The following is a 27,357-nucleotide window of genomic DNA, read 5'->3' on the forward strand; positions in this document are numbered from 1 at the left end:
TGGCCCCATATACCGAGGGTAGCGGGTTCAAACCCGGCCCCGGCCAAACTGCAACAAAAAAAACTAGCCAGGCGTTGTGGCAGGTGCCTGTAGTCCCAGCTGCTCAGGAGGCTGAGGCAAGAGAATCGCCTAAGCCCAGGAGCTGGAGGTTGCTGTGAGCCGTGTGACGTCATGGCACTCTACATAGGGCGGTAAAGTGAGACTCTGTCTCTACAAAAAAAAAAAAGAAGGAAAAGTGTGCATGTATCACTTGCATGTGTATGAGTAAAGCTGTGGTATTGAATCTGTTGAGCCAGAGTATGTTTGTTTGTAACATTCAGAGATACTGCAGAGTTTCCAGTGTCATTTTTACTAATGATTTTTAGAGATGCTTATTTCTTCAAAGCCTCTCTCATTATAATATGCTATCTTATTAAGACATTTGACTATCTTTTCAAATATTTATATTTCTGTGAACTACCTATTCCTACTCAATACCTACTTTTCTATTGAGTTGTCTTTTCAATTTATAATATAAAAATTTATTAGGATTCATGTGTCAATGCAAGTAACTTTTTATGATTTTTAGCCTCAAAAATTTTTCTTGGTTTGTCATTTGGCTTTGTTTATTGAGATTTTTTTCTATACTCACAGGTTTATAGGTAGTCAGATTTATCGATTGTCATTTGGGATTTATGTCGAAGTTAAAAAGTTTCTCCCTCTAAGTTTTTTTTTTTTCTTTTTGTAGAGACAGAGTTTCACTTTATTGCCCTCGGTAGAGTGCCGTGGTGTCACACAGCTCACAGCAACCTCCAACTCCTGGGCGTAGGCGATTCTGCTGCCTCAGCCTCTCGAGTAGCTGGGACTACAGGCGCCTGCCACAACGCCTAGCTATTTTTTTGTTGCCGTTTGGCTGGGGCCAGGTTTCAACCTGCCACCCTCGGCATATGGGGCTGGCGCCCTGCTCACTGAGCCACAGGCGCTGCCCTCCCTCTAAGTTTTATAAAGGAATTTACCTGTAATTTCTTCTGGTTTTCTTCTAGTACCATTATAGCTTTATTTTCTCCTTTAAATCTTTTGATGTGTGTTTGGAATTTATCCTTATATAAGGTGTGAGTATGAATCCAGCCTCATTTTTTTTCTAAATGTATCTACATAGTGGCAACATGATTAATTCTACCTTTAATTCTCTGGATTGAGGGATAGCTTTGGGGGAGGTAGTGTTTCCTCATGAAATTTTCTCTGTGGATATATAGATTAGGTATAAATTGGGAGTTAATATATAGATAATCTTTTTAACTACTTCATATTCTTAAGGTTTTGGTTTTTTTTTTTTTTCATTTATTTATTGAACAAGGTAGCATGGTCAGTTGCTACCAGCCAATCTTGATAAATCTATTCTTCTTTTTTTCTTTCTTTTTAAAATAAATTTCTTAGGGGAGTCTTATGTTTCATAAACTGAGACCTGTAGATCAACTGAGGCATCTTCTTGTGAGTAATGTGGGTGGAGATGGAGAAGAAATTGAAAGACTCTTTAAATTACATCAGGTAATTACTTACACTTTTTAAAAAATGTGATGATATTTTAAATAGTGCAACGGGGGACTACATTATGTAGTTATACATTATTTGGGACTGAAATACTGCAATAAACATAATTTTAACAATATTGCTTTCTTTGCCTAGTCAAATGTATACCAACATTTGAAAGCAGGATTAATATGATACAAATATTTTAGTATACTCAGGGTTTTATTCTCTGTTGTTGATAAATTTTTACATTAAAATTAGTATACTAGTAAAAATTTGATGTTCAAGTTACATGATGAATGCATTTTTATAAAAAGCACAAAACATTTAGGGATAAGTCCTTTTTTGTTCAATTGTTTGTTTGGCTTAATGACTTTAGGCAGAAACTTGAGGCAACAGTGTGTAGACCAAAGCCATAACTAGAATTAAAGTGGTAAAATTGGGAGTGGTTAGTTTAAAATACCTTGTCAAAGTTAGGTATACAAACCCTGGATTCAAACCACCCATGTTAAAAATCTCAGCTCTACCACAGAGGTAAATTACTTGAATTTTCTATGCTTCAGTTTCCTTCTATGTAAAGCATGCATTACATTATAATAAGTGATATGAAGGTTAACACACGCTGATATCTTAAATTAGTGGCTGACACATGATAGATGCTCAATATATGTTAGCATTTACTCTTACTTTCTAAAAAGTAGGAAGCTACAAGAAGAAAATTGGAGCAGACAAGATCATTTGAGCCCAGGAGTTTGAGGTTGCTGTGAGGTATGATGCCATGGCACTCTACCAACGGCAACATAGTGAGACTCTGTCTCAAAAAAAAAAAAAAAAGAAAATTGGAAAAATAAATCAGGAACAAAATTAGAATCTAGATAAAAAGAGAGCATTCTTTAATACTAGCACTCGTGAGAAACTTTAATACCATTAGTATTCATTAATGAGCATCTGTTATGTGCCAGGTACAGATTTAAACACTGTGCACACAACTGTAAATAAAACTTTTAAAATGTTATTTTTAATATAGGGAAGATATTCTTCTTTTTACAGGAAGACCAGGCTTGTGCAACTTGCCTTATTCTTGCTTGCTCCACTGCTGCCTGTGATAGAGAAGTATCTGCTTGGGCAACTCGGGCTTTCTTCAGGTATATGTCAGGGTTTTCTTGCATCTAGGCTATTTTTTAAAGTGGTTCTGATACCAGTGTGATAGTTAATGGCCTTGCCATACAGTTGTGACTGTAGACAAAGTACTAAAGTGTATTTTTCAAAACCATAAAATCTGGACAGATTATAATGCTCATGGAAGCAGTTAGATTAGCATAATTCTGTTCTCTAAGTTCTTTTCTAGTCTTTCTACCTCAGTTACCATCTCACCTCTCTTTTTCACTTCCTTGAAATTATACCAGTTATGTTTTATGTGTATTGTTGGTTTTTTGTTTTTTTTTCCTTTAGAGACAAAGTCTCACTTGTCGCCCTTGGTAGAGTGCTGTGGCATCATAGCTCACAATAACCTCCAACTCCTGGGCTTAGGTGATTCTCTTGGCTCAGCCTCCAGAGTAGCTGGGACTACAGGTGCCTGCCACAATGCCTGGCTATTTTTTTGTTGTTGCAGTTTGGCTGGGGCCAGGTTTGAACCCGCCACCCTCGGTATATGAGGCCGGCACCCTACTCACTGACGCTTAGGCGCTGCCTCTTTTTTTTTTTTTTTTTTTTTGAGAAAGAGTCTCACTGTTTCGTCCTTGGCATCACAGCTCACAGTGACCTCAAACTCTTGGGCTTAAGTGATTCTCTTCCCTCAGCCTCCCAAGGAGCTGGGACCACCGGCACCCGCCACAACGTCCAACTACTTTTTTGTTGCAGTTTGGCTGGGGCGGGGTTTGAATCCTCCACCCTCCATATATGGGGCTGGCACCCTACCCACTGAGCCCCCACAGCCCCCCTGGTGGCAATTTCAATTCAACATTTATTGCATAAGTAGAGGCAGTCTCTGGGTTATGAATGAGATAGGTTCTGTAGGTTTGTTCTTAAGTTGAATTTATAGATACGTTAGAACAGGTACTTTACCTATTACCTATAATAGCCTCAGTAAGTGTGAATTGTACATCAGTTGGATGTTTGTCACTCAGGGACTACTTGTATTTACTATGTATCTTGTGTATATATTTTCACTGTCAGCACAATATAGTCTGCAATGTTTAAAGTATTTATTTGGAAGCTAATCAGGAGTGGGAACAAATCCAGCTTTTGAGATGGATAGTTTCACAGAATAAGCTCAGCCTCTATTGTCATCAACTAGGTATGGTGGTGAACCGCAGATGAGATTTCCAACCACTCTGCCCCCTCCAAGTAATGTTGGTCCTATCCTGGGGTCTCCTGTCTATTCTAGTGAGTATGACACATGGAAATGAAATTGATTTTAGTCATCTGAATTGTAGAAACCTGGCATATTTTAATCAATAAACCTTTCATTATGTTTTATTTACTGTACTGTTTTATTGGTGAATAAGTCTACAAATCCTCACTCTTTAAAGTGACAATATATTAATATTGAATTCTTAATGTGTACTAGGAAGAAAAATAAGTATTGAATAGTATTTAAAGAATTCTTTTGGTATTCCAATGGTAAGACATGAATGATTTAATAACAAGCTCTCACATCAGTGTTTTCCAAAGTGGAGTTATTAGAATGTTACTGGGAAATAAGATAAGTCCCTCATTTTTTAATATATTGTGGGTAGCGCCACTTCTTCGTATGCTTAGAAATGGCTTCTGTGTGCCTAATGTTGATCAGAATGAAAAGATTGGGAGGGAAGTTGTTTTAAAAATCTTTTTTTTTTTTTTTTTTTGAGACAGAGCCTCAAGCTGTCGCCCTGGATAGAGTGCTGTGGCATCACAGCTCACAGCAACCTCCAACTCTTGGGCTTAAGCGATTCTCTTGCCTCAGCCTTCCAAGTAGCTGGGACTACAGGCGCCCACCACAACACCTGGCTATTTTTTTTGGTTGTAGTTGTCATTGTTGTTTTGTAGGCCCAGGCTGGACTTGAACCCTCCAGCTCTCTTGTATGTGGCTGGCGCCTTAGCCACTTGAACTACAGACTCCGAGCCAAATCTTTTTTTTTTTTCTTGAGGCAGTCTCACTTTGTCACCTTCAGTAGAGTGCCATGGTGTCATAGCTAACACCAACGTCAAGCTCTTGGGCTCAAGTGATCCTCTTGAGTCAGGCTCCCAACTAGCTGGGACTACGGGCACAGCTCCTAGCTATTTTTAGTAGAGATGGGGTCTTGCTCTTGCTCTTGCTCAGGCTGGTCTCTAACTCCTGATCTCAGGCCACCAAAAGTGCTCAGGATTACTGGCGTGAGCCACTGCACACAACACTGTTTTTTTTTTTTTTTTTTTTTTTTTTTTGTAGAGACAGAGTCTCACTTTATGGCCCTCGGTAGAGTGCCGTGGCCTCACACAGCTCACAGCAACCTCCAACTCCTGGGCCCAAGCGATTCTCCTGCCTCAGCCTCCCGAGTAGCTGGGACTACAGGCGCCCGCCACAACGCCCGGCTATTACACAACACTGTTTTATAAATATTCATATTTTTTTTCTTTTTTAGGTTCTCCTATTCCTAGTGGTAGTCCTTATCCAAATCCATCCTTTTTGGGAACACCATCTCAAGGTATGTTTTTTTCTTTCATTGCTACTAATGTTCTTTTTAAAGAGCTAGCATTATAAGTTATCCTTAATGCTTAGTGTGAAGATTACCTTGCCCAGTTCCATTGAAAATAAATGTCATTTAGTGGAAGTGATATCCAAGCCTTTAAGAGCTTCTGTAATAGTATGCCTGGAAAGTCCCTTATTTGGATATCAAGATCATATTTGGGCCTGAAATATGCATAATTCTTTTTCTCTCTCAGAATTAGAAACTCTTGAGTTTTCTTTCCATTTTGTTTTACATTGTCAATACTTGAAAGTCTACCTAGACCACCACTCAAGTCTAAGTCTCTCTTCTTAATTAAGGACAACCACATTAAATATTTATTCCATTATTTGTGTAAATATTTCCACCTTTGTGTGCAGATACAGTAATCTTGGGTTATTGAGAATTCTGAGTTTTTTTTAATTAATTTTTTTTATTGTTAAATCATAGCTGTGTACATTAGTGCAGTCAAGGGGTACAATGTGCTGGTTTCATATACAATCTGAAGTATTCTCATCAAACTGTTCAATGTAGCCTTCATGGCATTTTCTTAGTTATTGTATGTAGACATTTGTATTCTGCCTTTAGTAAGTTTTGCCTGTACCCATTCTAAGATGCACCATAGGTGTGGCCCCACCCATTACCCTCTCTCCACCCTAACCTCCCCACTCCCTTCCCCTTCCTTGGCCCCTTCCTCATAGTCTTGTTGGTTTATAGCCTTCATGTGAAAGCTATAATTTAGCTTCATAGTAGGGCTGAGTACATTGGATTCTTTTCCTTCCATTTCTGAGATACTATGCTAAGAAGAATATGTTCCAGCTCCATCCATGTAAACATGAAAGAGGTAAAGTTTCCATCTTTGTTTAAGGCTGCATAATATTCCATGGTATACATGTACCACAATTTGCTAGTCCATTCGTGGGTCGATGAGCACTTGGGCTTCTTCCATGACTTAGTAATTATGAATTGGGCTGCAGTAAACATTCTGGTACAGATGTCTTTGTTATATTGTGATTTTTGGTCTTCTGGGTATAAACCTAGTAAAGGAATTATAGGATTGAGGGGGCGGCGCCTGTGGCTCAGTGAGTAGGGCGCCGGCCCCATATGCCGAGGGTGGCAGGTTCAAACCCAGCCCCGGCCAAACTGCAACAAAAAAATAGCTGGGCGTTGTGGTGGGCGCCTTTAGTCCCAGCTGCTCGAGAGGCTGAAGCAAGAGAATCGCGTAGGCCCAAGAGTTAGAGGTTGCTGTGAGCCGTGTGACGCCACAGCACTCTACCTGAGGGTGGTACAGTGAGACTCTGTCTCTACCAAAAAAAAAGGAATTATAGGATCGAATGACAGGTCTATTTTTAGGTCTCTAGGTATTCTCCAAACATCCTTACAGAAGGAACTTATTAGTGTACATTCCCACCGGTAGTGTAGAAGTGTTCCCTTTTCCTCCACATCCACGCCAACATCTCTGGTTTTGGGATTTTGTTCTGTGGGCTACTCTTACTGGGGTTAGGTGATATCTCAAAGTAGTTTTGATTTGCATTTCTCTGATGATTAAGGATGATGAGCTTTTTTTCATGTGTTTGTAGATCGTGCATCTGTCTTCTTTAGAGAAGTTTCTCTTCAAGTCCCTTGCCCACCCTGAGATGGGATCACGTGTTCTTTTCTTGCTAATACGTTTGAGTTCTCTGTGGATTGTATTTATTAGACCTTTATCGGAGGTATGACCTGCAAATATTTTCTCCCATTCTGAGGGCTGTCTGCTTGTTTTACTTACTATATTCTTGGCTGTGCAGAAGCTTTTTAGTTTGATTCAGTCCCAGTAGTGTATTTTTGATACTGCTTCAATTGCCTGGGGAGTCCTCCTCATAAAATATTCATCCAGGCTGGTTCCTTCAAGAGTTTTCCCTGCACTTTCTTCAAGTATTTTTATAGTTTCATGTCTTAAGTTTAAATCTTTTATCCAGTGAGAGTCTATCTTAGTTAATGGTGAAAGGTGAAGTCCAGTTTCAATCTTCTACAGGTTGCCAGCCAGTTTACCCAGCACCATTTGTTAAATAGGGAATCTTTTCCCCACTGAATGTTTTTTATTGGCTTGTCAAAGATCAAATAACGGTAAGTACCTGGATTCATCTGTTGGTTCTCTGTTCTGTTCCAGACATCTACTTCTCTGTTTTTGTGCCAATACCGTGCTGTTTTGATCACTATCGATGTATAGTAGTCTCAGGTCTGGTAGCGTGATTCCTCCTGCTTTGTTTTTATTGCTGAGTAATGTTTGGCTATTCGAGGTGTTTTCTGATTCCATATAAAACAAAGTATTATTTTTTCAAGATCTTTAAAATATGACAATGGAGCTTTAATAGGAATTGCATTCAAATTATATATTGCTTCGGGTAGTATAGACATTTTAACAGTGTTGATTCTTCCCAGCCATGAGCATAGTATGTTTTTCCATTTGTTAACATCTTCAGCTATTTCTTTTCTTAAAGTTTCATAGTTCTCTTTGTAGACATCTTTCACATCCTTTGTTAGGTATACTCCCAAATATTTAATCTTTGGCACTACTGTGAAAGGAATAGAGTCCTTGACTGTTTTTTCGGCTTGGTTATTGTTTGTATATATAAAGGCTACAGATTTATGGGTGTTGATTTTGTAACCTGAGATATTGCTGTATTCTTTGATCACTTCTAAAAGTTTTGTAGTAGAATCCCTAGTGTTTTCCAGATATACGATCATATCATCTGTGAAGAGTGAAAGTTTGATCTCTTCTGACCCTACGTGGATACCCTTGATCGCCTTTTCTTCCGTAATTACAATGGCTAGAACTTCCACTATAGTGTGAAAGAGCAATGGAGACAATGGGCAACCTTGCCTGGTTCCTGATTTAAGTGGAAATGATTTCAATTTAACTCCATTCAGTACGATATTGGCTGTGGGTTTGCTGTAGATGGCCTCTATTAGTTTAAGGAATGTGCCTTCTATACCAATTTTCTTAAGTGTTCTGATCATGAAGGGATGCTGGATATTATCAAAAGCTTTTTCTGCATCAATTGAGAGAATCATATGGTCCTTATTTTTTAGTTTGTTTATGTGCTGAATTACATTTATAGATTTACGTATATTGAACCAGCCTTGTGACCCTGAGATAAATACCACTTGGTCGTGGTGTATAATTTTTTTTGATGTGTTGTTGGATTCTGTTTGTTAGGATCTTATTGAGTATTTTAGCATCAATATTCATTAGTGATATTGGTCTATAATTTTTTCTTGTTGGGTCTTTCCCTGGTTTGGGGATTAAGGTGATGTTTGCTTCGTAGAATGTGTTGGGTAATATTCCTTCTTTTTCTATATTTTGGAAAAGGTTTAGTAATATAGGTGCTAGTTGTTCTTTAAAGGTTTTGTAGAATTCTGACATAAAGCCATCTGGTCCTGGGCTTTTCTTTTTAGGGAGATTTTGTGTAGTTGATGCTATTTCTGAACTTGATATATACCTGTTCAACATTTCCATTTCATTTTGGCTAAGTCTTGGTAGGTGGCGTACTTCCAGATATTGGTCGATTTCTTTCAGATTTTTGGTTTTTTATTTATTTATTTTTTTTTGTAGAGACAGAGTCTCACTTTATCGCCCTCGGTACAGTGCCGTGGCCTCACACAGCTCACAGCAACCTCCAACTCCTGGGCTTAAGCGATTCTCTTGCCTCAGCCTCCTGAGTAGCTGGGACTACAGGCGCCTGCCACAACGCCCGGCTATTTTTTGGTTGCAGTTTGGCCAGGGCCGGGTTTGAACCCACCACCCTCGGTATATGGTGCCGGCGCCTTACCGACTGAGCCACAGGCGCTGCGCCTCTTTCAGATTTTCATATTTCTGAGAGTAGAGTTTCTTGTAGTATTCGTTAAGGATTTTTTGAATTTCTGAGGAGTCTGTTGTTATTTCATTGTTAGCATTTCTGATTGATGAAATTAGAGTTTTTACTCTTTTTTTCCTGGTTAGGTTGGCCAAAGGTTTATCTTATTTTATTGATCTTTTCAAAAAACCAACTTTTGGATTTATTGATCTATTGTATAATTCTTTTGTTTTCAGTTTCATTTAATTCTGCTCTGATTTTGGTTATTTCTTTTCTTCTGCTGGGTTTGGGGTTGCAGTGTTCTTCCTTCTCCAGTTGCTTGAGATGTCCCATTAAGTTATTAACTTCCTCTCTTTCCGTTTTCCTGAGGAAGGTTTGCAGTGCTATAAATTTCCTTCTTAGGACTGCCTTTGCAGTATCCCAGAGGTTGTGGTAATTCGTGTCTTGATTGTTGTTTTGTTCCAAAAATTTGGTGATTTCCTTTTTAATCTCATCTATAACCCATCTATCCTTCAGCATAAGGTTGTTTAGCTTCCATGTTTTTGTATGGGTATGCAGGTTCCTGTTGTTAATGAGTTCAACTTTTATTCCATGATGGTGTGAGAAGATGGCAAGGAATAATTCCTATTTTTTAAAATTTGCTGAGGTTAGATTTGTGGCCTAGGATGTGGTCGATTTTGGAGTATGTTCCGTGGGCTGATGAGAAGAATGTGTTTTCAGTTTTGTTGGGATGAAATGTTCTGTAAATGTCTGTTAAGTCCGGATGTTGAATGGTTAAATTTAAATCGAAAATTTCTTTGCTTAGCTTCTTTTTGGAGATCTATCCAGCATTGCTAAAGGGGTGTCAAAATCTCCAACTACTGTGGAACTGGAGGAAATCAAGTTGCTCATGTCCGTTAGAGTTTCTCTTATAAATGGAAGTGCATTCTGGTTGGGTGTATAAATATTAATACTTGAAATCGCATCATACTGAGTATTACCTTTAACAAATACAAAGTGTCCATCCTTATCCTTCCTTATTTCGGTTGGTTTAAAGCCTATTGCGTCTGCGAATAGGATTGCAATGCCAGCTTTTTTCTGCTTTTCATTTGCCTGGAGCATAGATGACAATCCCTTCACCTTGAGTCTAAATTTGTCTTTTAATGTAAGACGAGATTCTTGTATGCAGCAGATATCTGGCTTGAGTTTTTGTATCCAGTCTGCCAACCTGTGCCTCTTTAGAGGACAATTTAAACCATTCACATTAATTGAGAATATTGATAAGCCTTTCGAGAGTCCAATGGACATTTTTAATCCTTTTGTGACTGTGGAAGTTGGAATTTGATCAAAATTTTCTGGGTGGGTTTACTTTTGTGGTGGAGTATTATGCTGGTCTTTATGGAGGATAGGTCTGAGAATATCCTGGAGAGCTGGTTTAGTTATGGCAAATTTCTTCAACATGTAAATGTTGTTGAAGTATTTAATTTCTCCATCATAAATGAAACTCAGTTTAGCTGGGTACAGTATCCTCAGTTTAAAGTTATTTTGTTTTAGGAGATTAAAAGTCAGTGACCATCCTCTTCTAGAGAATTCTGAATTTTTAAGTTTATATTTGTATGTGTACAAGGTATACAGCCTCCTGCCATGTCAACTCCAGTGTCTGCTCTGGGAAACCCAGCGACTCAGGCCACAAGTATGAGTTATATGACTGGACCAGAGATTGTGTACTCTGGGAAACACAATGGTATTTGCATTTACTTTTCTCGAATCATGGGGTAAGTTTTTTTATGGAATAATTAACTATTGCTTACCTTGTGCTATTTTTAATAAATGTCTTTAACTCTAAATTTGGGACATCACTTATTTCTATTAAATTTTACTTGTAGTTTTAGCTCACTTGTACATTGATAAGATTGTTTTCTATCATTGTACTTTTTTGTTATCTAACTATATTTACTGCCGTGTTTTAATTTCTCTCCTCACTTCCCCTCTTTCTTTCTCTCTTTTTCTGTCTATATGTGTGTGGGTAGCATTACAATATAGCTGATCCTTGAACAACACAGGGGTTGGGGCATTGACTCCCTGCATAGTTGAAAATCCACTTATAACTTTAGCTCCCCTAAACCTAAGAGCCTACTGTTTAGAAGCCTTACCGATAACATAAACATTCAGTTCACACAAATTTTGGACAGTGCACAGTGCTGACACCTGTAATCTGAGCACTTTGGGAGGCAAAGGTAGGAGGGTCGCTTGAGGCCAGGAGTTTGAGAACAGCCTAAGCAGGATAGCGACACCCTGTCTGTACCAAAAATAACAATAAAAATTAGCCAGGCGTGTTGATAAGTGCCTGTAGCCCCAGCTACTCAGGAGGCAGAAGTGAAAGGATCACTTGAGCAGAGAAGTTTAAGGCCTCTGTGAGCTATGAGTGTGCCAGTGTACTCTAGCATAGGTGAAAAAGTGAGACTGTCTCAAAAAAAAAAAAAAGCAAAAACAGAAACAGCCCACATATTGTTTGTTGTATGTTCTATATTCAGTGTTTTTTTTTTTTGTTTTTTGTTTGTAGAGACAGAGTCTCACTTTATGGCCCTCGGTAGAATGCCTTGGCATCACACAGCTCACAGCAACCTCCAACTCCTGGGCTTAAGCGATTCTCTTGCCTCAGCCTCCCGAGTAGCTGGGACTATAGGTGTCCGCCACAACGCCCGGCTATATATTCAGTGTTCTTAAAGCTATAGAAAATAAACTGAAAATCATAAGGAAAAGAAATACATTTACTATTCTTTTTTTTTTTTTTTTCTTTTTTGTGGTTTTTGGCCCGTGCTGGGTTTGAACCCGCCACCTCCGGCATATGGGACCGGCGCCCTACTCCTTGAGCCACAGGCGCCGCCCATTTACTATTCTTTAAGTAGAAGTAGATCATTATAAAAGTCTTCATGTATGTCATCGTAAGACTGAACAGGCTAAGGGGGAGGAGTAAGAAACAGGATTGGTTTTGCTGTATTAGGGGTAGCAACTGTGGAAGAAAATCCACATAGGACCGGACTTGTGCTGTTTAAACCTGTATTGTTCAAAGGTCAACTGTGTATCTATGTATGTATTAAAATATAGTAATACAGACCTCCCCATAACCCAGTGATGTGTTTATTGGGCTATTCTGGTCTTGTTCAGCTCATTGGTCTAGTTTTGAAGTTAAAGAGACTGCTTATTTTGGCTAGAGTCTCAGATGTTTTCGGTCATGTTTGTCAGCTGGTCTAGAATGGCCTCAGTTGAGGCTGCTGGTTTGTCCTTCACATGATATCTCATCCTCCAGCAGGCTGGCCATTAACTTGGTGGTGAGAGAGTTCCATGAGAAAAAATAGAAATTTATAAAACCTCTTTATTCTTAGGCTCACAATTGGCCTGCCCTTCTCTTTTCTGCCTCATTCATTTGGCCACAGGGAAGTCTTAAGGCAAACCAAGATTTAAATGGTAGGAAGTAGATTCTTCCCTTTTATGAGAGTGGCATTAAAGTCACATTGCAAAAGCGATAGGTATAAAAAGAGAGAAAGGATTTCAGTCATTTTTTGCAGTCTTCCATCTCATCTAATTAGCTGCTATGTCTGGTACACATAGATATTTTCCTTAGATTTGAGATGTATGATTTTATTCATATCTTTTGCTAATAATGTGAAACTGCCAACCTTTATAAATTTATATATTTTTCATTATCAGCTCCCTGTTTAAATTTCTTACCCAGAGGTTTTTGTGTTTTCTTCAGTTGTATTTTGTTATCTGAAATAACTTAGGTATATTGGCTATAAAAATATTCCTATTTTCTATTCTTCCAGATAACTTAGTAAAATGTTAAATGAAATGAGTGCTATTTTAAAAAACTAAATAAAGCCATTAAATTCCTACAGATGTAAATTTTTTACATAATGTAATGCTTTTATTTCTTTTCCACACAATCATCAAAACATTTTTTTATTCCAGAAACATTTGGGATGCTAGCTTAGTTGTGGAGAGAGTATTCAAGAGTGGCAACAGAGAAATCACTGCAGTAAGTGTATATACTATTATTCTCTCGTTTGTGGTTACACATAGCAGTATTAATGGATAGTTAGATTATTTCTTGTAACATTTCTTTATGTTAACTCAAACATTAGTGATTATTCTTTCATGTACAGGTTTGTGTTCTTGTCTAATAAATTGCCCTCTGGATTAAATCTCAGCTCTACTACTTATCTGACATTAGCAAATTTCTTACTTAACATTTCAGGGCCTGGGTGGCATAGGTGGTTCATTGGGTAGGGTGCTGGCCCCATATACCAAGGGTGGAGGGTTCGAACCAAATCCCAGCCAAACCGCAACAACAAAAAAAATAGCCAGGTATTCTGGCAGGCGCCTGTAGTCCCAGCTACTTGGGAGGCTGAGGCCAGAGAATCGCCTAAGCCCAGGAGTTAGAGGTTTCTGTGAGCTGTGAGGCCATGGCACTCTACCAAGGGCGATAAAGTGAGACTCTGTCTCAAAAAAAAAAAAATTTTTTTCAGAGCCTAATAACTCATTGTAAGATAAGAATAATAGATCTCCCTTATAAGTTTGTTGTGAGGAGTAAATAGTGCTAGTACTTAATATTGCTTATGATTTTCTCTTTAATACTTTGGCTTACATGTGCAAAAACACCCTGGACCTAGCACTAATTATCATGAATCGGCATATTTTGCAGGCTGCTCTAAGAGGGCATGTTGTAGAAATTGATATTATCACCAATACACATTTTTAAAAGATCTTGAATATGAACATAATCTATTTTAAGCTTTGTTCTTGATAAAATGAAAATATGCCAAATACATTTTTGACTATGATACCCTTTTACAGTTGACATTTGCCTAACATAGTGCACATATATGATTCTTTTTATATGATATTTAAGAACATGCAAAACTAATCTATAGTGATAAAAGTAAGAAAAGTGGTTACCTCACAGATAGAATAAGCTTATGAGGGACATTAGAAAGGGACATTAGAAAACTTTCTTGGAGTTGAAAATATGCTACATCCTAGTCTGGTGATGACTATAAAAATGTAAGAAGTAATCAAAATGATATTTGTATTTTCTTATATATAAATTAATCTTATTAGAGCAGAAAGGAAGGAATGTAGGTATTCACTATTGTTTGTTAAGATAGAGCACCTCAAAAATTAAATTGTTCATATTCAGTTATAGCTATACAGAGTATGTGTTTTTTAAACTTTTGAAAATTTTTTCATTTGTGCAGATTGAAAGCAGTGTTCCCTGCCAACTGCTAGAGTCAGTGCTACAGGAACTAAAAGGTTTGCAGGAATTTCTAGACAGAAATTCCCAATTTGCGGGAGGACCATTAGGAAATCCAAAGTAAGAATAGAGTTTATTTATTCATTTTTTTTGTTTTTGTTTTTTTGTTGAGATATAATTTACATACCATAAAATTTATCCTTTTCAAGTGTACAGTTGAATGGTTTTTAGTATATTCACAAAGTTATACAACCATCCTTGTGATCCAATTCTAAAATGTTTTTATTACACCAAAAAGAAACCCTGTGCCCATTAACAGCCACTCCTCATTTCCCCCCTGACAGTCACTAATCTACTTTCTATCCCCATGGATCTGCCAATGCTGGGTATGTGGAAATGTGTAATATATGCCTCTTTTCCTGAACATATTGTGTTCAAAGTTTGAATGTTGTAGCGTGTAAGTACTTCATTTTATTTCTCAGTTCATCAGTTGACAAGACATTTGGCTTGTTTTAGCTTTTGGCTATTAAGAATAATGCTTATATTGCCCAGGTAGGTCTCAAATTTATTTCTAGCCTCCAGTGATCCTCTTGCCTTGGTCTCCTAAAATGCTGAGATAAGCCACATTTGAATTTAAAAAAAAAAGAATAATGCTTTTATAATCATTCCCATGTAATTTTTATGTGCATATATGTTTAGAGGGGACTTTTTCTATTAATAAAATGATAATGGACTTTGGGAAAAAATCACATCACATCTGTGGAGTCTCATCACTTCCCAGAATTGTTAATGAGGTATGGCCATATAATATTCTTAAAGCATCGATAAATATAGGTATCCTTAAAAGCAAAAATAGAGTCTATGTAGGTATACTTTTATATAGAATTTTGTATACTCAGTGTATGCTATAGAATGTCTTAAAACAGTGAAAAACTTGATTTTACTTTTGTAGCAATTATATACTATTCCATTTATTTATTATGGAAGTAATTGATGATGTAACTTCTTATTAATGAGTAGGTTGTTTCTCTTTCTTTTCTTTTTTTATGAGTAGATTGTTTCTCTTTCTCGATGTTAGAAACAGTGTAGTGATTACCCTTCTTTATACATGTTGTATACTTAACTAGTGATCATCAGATGATTTTCTTTAGAAGAAGGATTATTGGACCTGAGAGCCATTTAAAATGTTAATATGTAGTATTTTGTTGTCTCCTGAGAAGGCTATACCAATTTTTTTAACTTTACTCCCTGGAATACTTTAAGTGTATCATAAAAGACATGTAACTTTTTGTTGTTCTTGCTGTGTTGCCTGGGCATCATAGCTCACAGCAACCTCAAATTCTTCAGCTCAAGTGACCCTCCTGCTTCAGTTGGGAACAAGTGGCTAGAACTACAGGTCCACATTACCAGGCCCAGCTAATTTTTGTATTTTTTGTAGAGATGGGGTCTTGCTTTGTTGCTTGGGGTGGTCTCTCTCTCTCTCTTGTTTTTTTTTTGTTTTTTTTTTTTTTTTTTTTTTTTTGCAGTTTGGCCGGGGCTGGGTTTGAACCCGCCACCCTCGGCATATGGGGCCGGCGCCCTACTCACTGAGCCACAGGGTCTTACTTTGTCGCCCTCGGTAGAGTACAGCGGCATCACAGCTCACAGCAACCTCCAGCTCTTGGGCTCAGGCGATTCTATTGCCTCAGCCTCCCAAGTAGCTGAACTACAGGCACGGGTTGGTCTCTTCCTGGACTCACTTGGCTTCTGTAAGTGTGAGGATTATAGACAGTGAACCACTGCTATACCTGGAGTCTTTTTTTAATTAGGAAAATTTAACCCAGTCCTGTTTTATTAGGGTTAGGTTAATATTTGATCTTTTTCTAACTATTGTGAATTTTTGCCTTTTGTTGTGGTTTTGTTTTTTCCCCCTTTTTTATCTCCTTATTTTATTGGCTTGATCAGGCCTCTCCACAGCTTAAAAACTAGTTAAGGAGTTCTACACATGAATTTTCTCCGTCTAATAGTTATATTCTGATAAACATACATCTCAGTCGCATCAATAATTAAATAAAATCTCTTAGCTTACTTCTTTTCCCCAGTATTCCATGACTTTCTCTCTCAAAATTACCTGGAATTGTATTTGTGAGATACTTTAGTATTTTTTTTCTTTTCTAACATTATGCTTTTCTATTAATACTTCCTATAAGTAGCTCATTTAATTTTACAATAACATCTACAATTATTTGTTAATTTTTAACCTGCTGCTACTTATTAATTTCTCTTTACTATTTTCAGTAGGTTTTTTTCCCACTGATTTTTTTTTTTTTTTTTTGAGTCAGTGTTTCACGATGTCACCCTTGTAGAGTGCTATGGCATCACAGGTCACAGCAAACTTAAACTCTTGGGCTTAAGTGATTCTCTTGCTTCAGCCTCCCAATTAGCTGGGACTGCAGGCGCCTGCCACAATGCCTGGCCATTTTTTTGTTGCAGCTGTCATTGTCGTTTAGCTGGCCTGGGCTGGGTTTGAACCTGCTAGCCTGGGTGTATGTGGCCAGGGCCCTACCCACTGAGATATGGCACTGACCTTCCCCATTGATTTTTTTTGTGGGGGAGGGGGTTTCAAATGTAAACCTATCCTCTGCAAATAGGGATAGTTTTACCTTTCCTTTCTAATTTTAGTTGCTTTCTTCTGTTTTCACAGGGTAATATCTCTATCTGTATTAAATAGTAGTGGAGGCGGCGCCTGTGGCTCAGTGAGTAGGGCACTGGCCCCATATGCAAAGGGTGGTGGGTTTGAACTTGGTCCCGGCCAAACTGCAGCAAAAAAATAGCCGGGCGTTGTGGCAGACTACCTGTGGTAGTCCCAGCTATTCGGGAGGGTGAGGCAAGAGAATCGCCTAAGCCCAAGAGCTGGAGGTTGCTGTGAGCTGTGACATCATGGCACTCTACCAAGGGTGACAAAGTGAGACTCTGTCTCAAAAAAAAAAAAAAAATAGTAGTGGAGACATAGCAGGCATCCTGGTCTTATTCGTGACTGTAATGCTAGGTGAATAAAGCTTGTAATGTTTCCTCATTAAAGAAGATGCCAGGATACAAGATAGATACAGTTATGTCAAGGAAGTGTCCATCCATTTTTATTTTATTGTGCATTTTTAACATAAGTGGATGTTGGAGTTTGTCAAATGTCTTTTCTACATTTTACAGAAATAATCATATAATTTTTTCCTTATCTTTAATAATAGAATCATATTGTCTTGATGTGGTGGCTCACACCTCTAATCCTAGCATTCTGAGAGTCTGAGGCAGGTAGATTGCTGAAGCTCAGGAGTTTGAGACTAGCCTGAGCAAGATTGAGACCCCATTTCTAGTAAAAATGGAAAAAACTAGCCAGGTATGGTGGTGCATGTCTGTAGTCCCAGTTACTCAAGAGGCTGAGGCAAGAGGATCACTTGAACCCTAGAGGTTGTTGTAAGTTATGATGATGCCATGGCATTTTACCCAGGAACACAGAGTGAGACTCGATATAAACAAACAAACAGGGGGAAAAAAAAAGTAGTAATAGAACCATATCAATACATATCCTCACTTTTTTTTTTTTTTTTTTTTGAGACAGAGTCTCACTTTGTCATCCTTGGTAGAGTGCTCTGGCATCACAGCTCACAGCAACCTCCAGTTCTTGGGCTTAGGCGGTTCTCTTGCCTCAGTCTCCCAAGTAGTTAGGAATACAGGCACCTGCCACAATGCCAAGCTATTTTTTTGTTGTTGCAGTTTGGCTGGGGCTGGGTTCGAACCCTCCACCCTCAGTATATGGGGCTGGCGCCCTACTCACTGAGCCATAGGTGCCACCCATATATCCTCATTTTTATCAACCTTTGAATGTCTGCAACATTAGTTTCACTGAGTATGGAAATTTTAAACAACTTTTTGCGATTTAGTTATCATACCATAAAATTCATTCATTGTAAGTGTTCAGTGACTTTTAATAAATTTATTGAATGGTACAACTATCACTGTTGTGCCCAGATCGTGAAATCCCCCACAAAGACCACCAGGGAGCCGAGTCCGATGCAAAAGCAAAAGGGCCGTTTATTGCAAGTTCGAACTTGGGCTCCCAGGGTCTCCGCTACAACGGATCTGAGCCAGGAGCCCCGAGCTCTGGAGCAGGGGGTTCTTATGGTCCTGCACAGCGGGTGGGTGTGCACAGCTTGAAACAAAGGGGGCACTTCTGGATTGGTCAGGTGGGGGGGGGTCCCTGATTGGTGGGCAGTTGTCTCATGATTTCAGGGAATTGCCTGGGCTTGCCTGGAAAGTTAAACTTACTGAGTGAAATGGTGGGGTGGGGGTAGGGGGTGAAACTTAACTCCTAAGATGGCGCTGGTCTGGTTCTTTCATCACCACTTTCTTTTTCTTTTTTCTTTTTTTTTTTTGAGACAGACTCTCATTTTGTCACCCTTGGTAGTGTGCCATGGCGTCACAGCTCACAGCAACCTCAAACTCTTGGGCTTAAGCGATTCTCTTGCCTCAGTCTCCCAAGTAGCTGGGACTACAGGCACCCCCCACAACACCCAGCTATTTTTTGTTGTCATTGTTGTTTAGCAGGCCCGGGCCAGGTTCCAGCCTACCAGTCCTGGTGTATGTGGCCAGTGCCCTACCACTGAGCTACAAGCACCAAGCCACTTTCTAATTTTATTTATTTATTCTAACATTCCTATCTCCCAGAAGACATAGGTCATGTTCATTTGCAGTCACTCCCATTCTCATTGTCTAACCCCATGTAATTATTAATCTACTCTTTCATTGCAGATTTGCTTTTCTTGACATTTCATATAAATGGGATCATACAGTATATAGTCCTGAGTCTGGCATGTTTTTTAGGCCTCACATTTGATGTTTATGTTACAGTATTTCCTAATACTTTATTTTTTTCTATTGCATAATGAGTATGGGATTTTAAAGTCGTATGTTTCATGTTCTTCCCGAAGTTTAACGTTGTAGATAAAAAGTGCATTACTTGATCTCTCTTTCCTCTTTAAATGACTTGTGTTTACTTTTAAGTTCTCACTGAGCCTTTAATCCTACAGTCTAAGCTTTGATAATTCTTTTCTCTGTTGTCTCTTATTATAGTACAGATTGAGGATCCCAAATGTGAATTGATTGGGAACAGAAGTGTTTGGGGTTTCATATTTTTTCCAAATTTTAGAATATTTGTATTACATTTAAGTTAAACATCCTTAATCTGAAAATCTGAAATCCAAAGTGCTCCAATGAGCTTTTCTTTGAACGTCATGTCAGTGTTCAAGAAAGTTTCAGATATTGGAGCATTTCAGATTTGGATTTTCAGATTAGTAATGCTCTATCTGCTGCACTCCTCTGTCCTATTCTCTTTGGAGACTCTTTTCAACTCTCCTGGATCTAGCCTCAATTTGTTCTCTTTCATAATTTCTTTCCTTCTGTCTCTCTTTTTTTCTTTTTGATCTTTTTATGATACAGATCAGAAAAATTTCTTTCTGATAAATTTTTTTTGGATCTCATATTTTTAATTCTAAGAATTCCTTATTTGCTAATTTTTTTCATGCAAATAGCACTTGTGGTTGTCAATATATTTTAAAAAATTGATTTGTACACTTTTTTTAAGTGTACCAGGTCTCATTCTGTCACCCAGGCTGGAATGCAATGGCTAGATCATAGTTCACTTCAGCCTCAAACTCTTGATCACACGTGATCTTCCTACCTCAGCCTCTTGGATAGCTAGGACTACGGGCACATTCCATCGCAGCTTATTAATTTTTTAATTGTGGATTTTTCTGTTTTGGGTTTTGGGGGAGGGGTGGGATTTTTTTGTTCATTTGTTTGTTTTGTTGTTGTTGTTTTCCGTACAATGAGGTCTCTCTGTGTTACCCAGGCTGGTTTCAAATCCTTGGCCTCAAAACATCCTCCTGCCTAAGTTTCCCATAGTGCTGAGCTTATGGACATGAGCCTCCACACTTAGCCTATATACTTTAAATGGTTAAATTGTATGATATATGTATAATATAGCTCAATAGAGCTGTTAAAAACACATTTTCGATTTCTCTTTCAGTACTACTACCAAAGTACAGCAGAGGCTGATAGGATTCATGCGTCCTGAAAATGGAAATACCCAACAAATGCAACAGGAGCTACAGAGGAAGTTTCATGGTAAATTATTGCTTCTGATCAGATAATTGTATATGACCCCAGTGAAGTTTTATTACTTGAATACAAAATTAAAGACTTTTGTTAGTAAGATCTGATTTTTCAGGTAATACAAGTATTTTTTATTAACATCTCAGTGTGATAGGGAAAGTGGGATAATATAGATATTATATATTTCTATATTTATTTTATCCCATACATTTTTATTCCTTCCTCTACCTGAAAATATAATATATACCTTTTTCTCTTTTACTTTCGGTCTCTTTTTTTTGTCTTGTTCTGGTTCCCCAGGCTGGAATGCAGTGCTCTGATTATAACCCATTGCAGCCTTAAACTCCTGGACTTGAATGGTCCTCCTATCCTGTGGCCTCAGCCTCTGAGTTGGACTACGCCCATTGTTACCACTCCTGGCTAATTTTTTTTTGTAGAAACATGGTCTATCTGTGTTACCCAGACTGATCTCAGACTTCTGGGGTCAAGCTATCCTCTTTCTTTTTTTTTTGCAGTTTCTGGCCTGGGCTGGGTTTGAACCTGCCACCTCCGGCATATGGGACTGGTGTCCTACCCTTTTGAGCCCCATGCACCGCCCAGTGATCCTCTTTCTTTAGCCTCCCAATGTACTAGGATGATAGACATGAGCCACCATGCCCAGCCACCTTTTTCTGTATGGTATTTTTTATTGTAGTGGAGTATGTGTACCATAAAGTAACTCACCAACATCCATCACTGGAATTTTTTTCATCTTCCCAAAGTGAAACTCTCTACCCATTCAAAAAGAAATCCCCATTTTCCCCCTACTATAACTTTCTAGTGAACACCATTCTGCTTCCTATCTCTGTGAATTTGACTACTTTGGGTACCCCGTATGATAGAACTAAACCATATTTTCCATTTTGTAACTGGCTTGTTTCACTTAGTATGTTCTCTTCAGGGTTTATCTGTGTCATATTATGTGTTAGAATTTCCTTCCCTTTTAACACTGAATAATATTCTACAATATGTGTGTACTATACATCGTTTATCCATTTGCTGACAGACACTGAGTTGCTTCCACTTTTTGGCTATTGTGAATAATGCTGCTATGAACATTGGTGTACAAATACAAATTCAAGCCCCTGGTTTTGAATTTTGGGTATGCCCAAACGTGGAATTGCTGGAATAGTAATTCTGTTATTAGTTTTTTGAGGAATTGCCACACTGTTTTTATGGGTGCTGCACTATTTTATTTTCTTACTAGTGGCACACAAAAGTTCCACTTCTTCACGTTTGCCAACATTGTTACTTACTGAGGTTATATAATAGCCATCCTGTGGGATGTAAAGTAGCATCTCATTGTGATTTTGATTTGCATTTCCCCCAATAAATAGCAAAATACCTTTTTATAGAGCTAAATATGAGTTAATTATTTAGTTGTGCTTTTTGTCTAGTATAAATAGTAGCAAGTAAAGAAAAAGCAAAGGAACTGAGAAGTTCTTGTAATTATCCATTATTCCAGTCATGAATTGAAATAATAAATTCTTACATAGATTTTCCCTGTTATTTAGCTTTTTCTAAGTTCTTTTGTCTTTTATTGTTAGACCCAATTATTCTGGCTGATAGAACTTTCTTAATTGAGACTCAACTGTTACTGTTGCCCCACGCTGCATTCGTCTGTTCTGCTGATCCTAGTTTTCTATTTACCATTTTATAAATTATTTTTTTAGAGTTGCTGATAACTTAAGTAAGGCTTTAACCTTGACATTACTGAGTATGGATGAGGATTTGTATAGATGGGAGCATTCAAATTGTTAGCAGTTTATACTGAAAAAACCACTTTGGAGAGCAATTTGATTATGTCCAGTCAAAGCTGAAAATGCACAGACACTTTAAAGCCAGTAATTTCACTTCTAGGTATATATCTTAGAAAAAATTTTATCAGACTTTTTCCCCACAGTAGAAAATACATTTTACATTATGACTCATGTTTAAAAACCTATATATAGCTGGGTGTAGTGACTCATACCTGTAATCCTAGCTGGAGGCTGAGACAGGTGGAATGCTTGAGCTCAAGAGTTCGAGACTGTCTTCAACAAGAGTGAGATTCTGTCTCTACTAAAAATAGAAAAATTAGCTGTGTGTTGTGATGGGCACCTGTAGTTCTAGCACTTGGGAGGCTGAGGTAAGAGGATTGCCTGAGCCTAGGAGTTAGAGGTTACTGTGAGCTATGACACAGTGGAACTCTACCCAGGGCAACAGAGTGAGACTCCATCTTAAAAAAAAAGAAAAAAACCTATATGTACACATATCTGAAACAAAATTTCCTAATATAATTCTGCCTGTGTTACGCTCTAATACTTCTTTCCTTTTTTTTTTTTTTTTTATTCTATGCAGTTCCCTATTTAGGGGATAGAGATACAGCTGTCATAACTGAGTGAGTTGATTTTATGACCTGACAATCTGTTTTAACCCAGAGTTTGAGAAACTCAGTCCTAGAGAAATTTGACTTTTTCTTAGAAGACCTTTTTTTTTTGGAGACAGCATCTTGCTCTGTCATTCTGTTAGACTGCCATGATGGCATAGCTCACCGCAACCTTAAATTCTTAGGCTCAAGAGAGCCTCTTGCTTCAGCCTTCCAAGTAGCTGAGACTGCATGCACTTAACCACAACACTCAGCTAGTTTTTCTATTTTTAGTAGAGAGGGGTCTCTCACTCTTGCTGAGGCTGGTCTGGAACTCCTGAGCTCAAGCAATCCAGCTGCTCAGCCTTCCAAAGTTTTAGGATTATAGGCTTGAGCACCTTCTTTAAACACATTTATCACATTATTCATTTATTGTTAAAATGCTGGGAATAATCTAAATATTCTTCAGGTTGGGGCAGTGCCTGTGGCTCAGTGAGTAGGGCGCCGGCCCCATATGCCGAGGGTGGCAGGTTCAAACCCAGCCCTGGCCAAACTGCAACAACAAAAAAAAATAAAATAAATATTCTTCAGGTTGAAAATGGGGAAAGTTGTGGTATACCTACTACAACTCAGCAATGAAAATAAATTTACTAGCTTTGTATTCATCAGTGTGGTTAACCTGTGAACATGTAACTAGGCAAAAAAGCAATGGTGTAATTATTAAAAACTGCAATATATTTATTATTTATATATACACACATGTACACAGAAGTGCATGCATATATATATATATGAATACAACAACTGATGATCATGGTTGCCTATGATGGGGGCAAGGAAAAGAAAGAACAATAGGGATTTCAGCCTTAACTATAGTTTTTATTTGAAATAAAACAAAATATCTGGGCAGCGCCTGTGACTCAAAGGAGTAGGGTCCTGGCCCCATATGCCGGAGGTAGAGGGTTCAAACCCAGCCCCGGCCAAAAACTGCAAAAATAAATAAATAAATAAAACATATCATATCATTTAATAAAACTTCATTAGTTGTGTTTTGTTATTAGAGGCTCAGCTGAGTGAAAAGGTTTCACTACAGGCAATTCAGCAGTTGGTTCGAAAGTCATACCAGGCTCTGGCTTTATGGAAACTTCTTTGTGAACATCAATTCACTGTCATTGTAGGAGAACTTCAGAAGGTAAGCTTTTCTTTTTTTCTTTAAGATTGTACTGTTGGCTGGGAGTCATGGCTCACGCCTATAATCCCAGCACTTGGGAGGCCAAGGCAGGTGGATTGCCTAAGCTCACAAGTTTGAGACCAACCTAAGCCAGAAAGAGACCTCATCTCTAAAAATAGCTGGGCGTTGTGACAGGCTGAGGCAAGCGATTTTCTTGTCTCAGCCTCCCAAGTAGCTGAGACTATAGGCTCTCCTCCCCTTGGGAGACTGAGGCAAGAGAATCACTTGAGCCTAAGAATTGAGGTTCTGTGAGCTGTGACATCACAGCACTCTACTGAGGGCAATAAAGTGAGACTCTGTCTCCCCCCAAAAAAGATTGTACTGTTTGTTTTCTTTTGCCTCAGTTTTAATCTTACATGTGGTTTTGAGAGGCGATAATTTGGGGAAGCATTTAGGTTATGATAAAGTTGGTATGTTATAGGAAGATTACACAAAACCACAGTAGTAACTTGTGGAAACCATTTTGTCAAAGCCACAGGTATTTGCAGTATATGAGAACTTTATATTGGTAAGTGAATAAAATCTTTACCAAAAATATGGTCATAGTGGATTGTGACCATTCTTTGAGCTACAGATCCCTCTGAAATTCTGATAAAAGCTCTCTTTTACCACTATCAAAGAAGTGTATATAGATACTTAACAAACAGTATTTGCATAATTTCAAGGAGCTCAACAACCTAAATTAAACACTATGACTTTAAAGAAAGATGTTTATCATTGTGCAAAGCAAATGGCTCATATTTCTTTTGCTGTTCTCATTTGAATCCTTTTTAAGGATAAGGATAATGGACAGTCATCAAAATGTTAGATAAGACATTTGGGGAAAAGGTATTTCTACCTTTTATTTAATCGTGATCATTTCTAAACAAAATGAAAGTAGAACAAAAACTAAAATCGTCTCCCACGTACCCTTGACTCACTGAGCATTTTCAGGATACTTTGCCAGCTTTGCATATTAGCCTTTTTTCCTCTTTGCATGTTAGCCTTTTTCCCTCTTTTTCTTTACTTATGTATTTATTTATTTTTGAGACAGAGTTTCACTTTGACACCCTTAGTAGTGTGTGGTGGCATCATAGCTCATAGCAACCTCAAACTCTCGGGCTCAAACGATTTTCTTGCCTCAGCCTCCGAAGTAGCTGAGACTATAGGTGCCCGTCCCAAAGCCCAGCTGTTTTTCGAGACAGGGTCTTGCTCTGGCTCAGGCATATCTCAAACCTGTGAGCTCAGGCAGTCCACATGCCTTCGGCCTCCTAGAGTGCTGGGATTACAGGCGTGAGCCACTGCACCCAGCCTACTGAATTATTTAGAAATAGATTCTGGGTATCATGTCATTTTCCTTCTACATATTTTATGCTATATTGAGGAATATTCTGTATTTCTAAAAAGAAAGATGGACATTTCCTTCAAAAATAACAGTGTCATAATCACACTTGCCAATATTAATATTAATTATTGGTAGTATCTAAAATAATGAAATTTCTCTGTCTTAAAAATATCTTTTAACATATTCATTCAAATCAGGATCTAAAAAGTTGATTGAATCATTGAATTTGATGTTTCTCTTATGTTTCTTCAATCTAGAGGAGTCCTCTTTTTTTTCCCCCCCTTGCTATTACCTTATAGAAGTCAGATCATTGGTCTTGTAGAGTGGTGACAGGATTCTGAGGTGATTTTTTACCTCTCTTGTAAACTTGTGCCTCTATCTCCTGCATTTTCTGTTAAACAGAAGTTAGGTTTATGTAAGGTTGATTAGGTTCCAGTCTGTTTATTTGAGGAAAAATACAGTGCTTCATAGGTAGTGGTTTGCTCATCAGACTATAAACACAAAAGGTTTGGTTATTCTAATTTTTAATAATACTAAGATTGCTCAATGGAGTCCAATTCTGCTTATATAAAATTGTCCATCATACTTTGATCAGACTGGAGTATAGTGGCATGGTCATATCTTACTCGAACCACAAACTCCTGGGTTCAGGTGCTCCTCCTGCCTTAGCCTTCAGAGTAGGTAAGACTACAGGCATATGCTTTTTTTTTTTTTTTTTTAAAGAATGACATCCAGCAACGTTGCTGATGCTGATCTCAAATTCCTAGCTTCAAGTAATCCTCCTGCCTTTCCCTCCCAAAGATCTGGGATTACAAGTGTGAGTCACTACACCAGACCAATTTTGACACCCAAGTACAATTATTCAGAGTTAAGAAGGCAGTTGCTTAGTTCTTACTGTAGCGTCCAATGAGTAGTTGTGACTTTTTTTGTTTTTTTTTTTTGTCAATAGTTTTCCTTTAAACATGTAAGTTATTTCCTCCCTTTTAGAAATTCAAGCTAGTTTGTTTAATTATGAAAACTTTTCTTTTTGATATGTAGAATAATGATTTTGAGCTTTGTTTGTTGATAAACAATGTACATAGGTTTTTAGCCCAGGTATTTTTTGTGATCCATCTTCAAAATTTCCTTACTTGCATGAGGAATTTTGTACTCAAGGAAAGCAAATTAAATATTTGTTCAAAAATTTGAACATGTTTTGGGTATTTGTGAAATTTTAAAAAGTGAAATAGGCTGGACACAGTGGCCTACGCCTGTAATCCTAGCACTCTGGGATGCCAAGGTGGGTGGATTGCTTAAAATCAGGAGTTTAGGACCAGCATGAGCCAGAGCAAGACCCCATCTGTAAAAAAAAAAAAAAGGTGGTGTGGTGTGGGTACCTGTAGTCCCATCTACTTGGAAGGCTGAGGCAAGATAATCACTTGAGCTCAAGAGTTGGAGGTTACTGTGAGCTGTGATGCCAGAGCACTGTACAGAGGGTGACAAAAGTAAAACTCTATCTCAAAACAAAAAAAATAGAAGAAATAGTCTAATCATTAAACAGATTATTTTACTGTAGTATAAATGACCTTACTACTTTCCAACTTCATTTTAACAAACAGATTTATTGAAAATGCAGATCAAACTCCAATGTTAGAAGGCCCTGAATAATAAATTCAAACATTATTTTGGAAAAATAAAATGTAAGCCCAAGATCTGTCAATGTAGCCAAGTGATTGTTTTATCCTACTTATAACTAAAGTCAAGAGACCTGGCTTGATAGTTTTGGCTCTATCCGAACTTTACTTTTCTCTTTATATTACTTTGTAAAGTGAGAATTTTGGATTAGACCTACTGTGGGCTCTTTTTCAACTCTGTAATTTTATGCAAGTTTGCAAAAATCTGTTTCTGCAGTTTACTATATTTTCTCTTTTATAGAGTCTGTTGATGTTTAGATTGTTTTATTGTTAAAGAAATTTCATTCTGTGTTGAAATATGAGATTGCTGTAATTCTGATAGAAAGTGTTTT

The 27,357-nt window shown here is 37.9% G+C and overlaps 1 protein-coding gene across 1 annotated transcript in view; it reads left to right on the forward strand.

Annotated features, from left to right (window-relative positions):
- The window catches only part of NUP155 (nucleoporin 155), an 89,131-nt gene that overhangs the window by 40,280 nt on the left and 21,494 nt on the right, over positions 1–27,357 (forward strand). Inside the window, exons 14-22 of the mRNA XM_053592027.1 lie at positions 1,417–1,527; positions 2,560–2,654; positions 3,806–3,894; positions 5,112–5,174; positions 10,638–10,785; positions 12,983–13,049; positions 14,269–14,384; positions 20,326–20,423; positions 23,859–23,989. Of these exons, the coding sequence (XP_053448002.1) occupies positions 1,417–1,527; positions 2,560–2,654; positions 3,806–3,894; positions 5,112–5,174; positions 10,638–10,785; positions 12,983–13,049; positions 14,269–14,384; positions 20,326–20,423; positions 23,859–23,989 (918 nt within the window). The remainder of the gene's footprint in view (positions 1–1,416; positions 1,528–2,559; positions 2,655–3,805; positions 3,895–5,111; positions 5,175–10,637; positions 10,786–12,982; positions 13,050–14,268; positions 14,385–20,325; positions 20,424–23,858; positions 23,990–27,357) is intronic.

The sequence above is a fragment of the Nycticebus coucang genome, chromosome 1 (assembly GCF_027406575.1).
Source record: "Nycticebus coucang isolate mNycCou1 chromosome 1, mNycCou1.pri, whole genome shotgun sequence".
Taxonomy (NCBI): domain Eukaryota; kingdom Metazoa; phylum Chordata; class Mammalia; order Primates; family Lorisidae; genus Nycticebus; species Nycticebus coucang.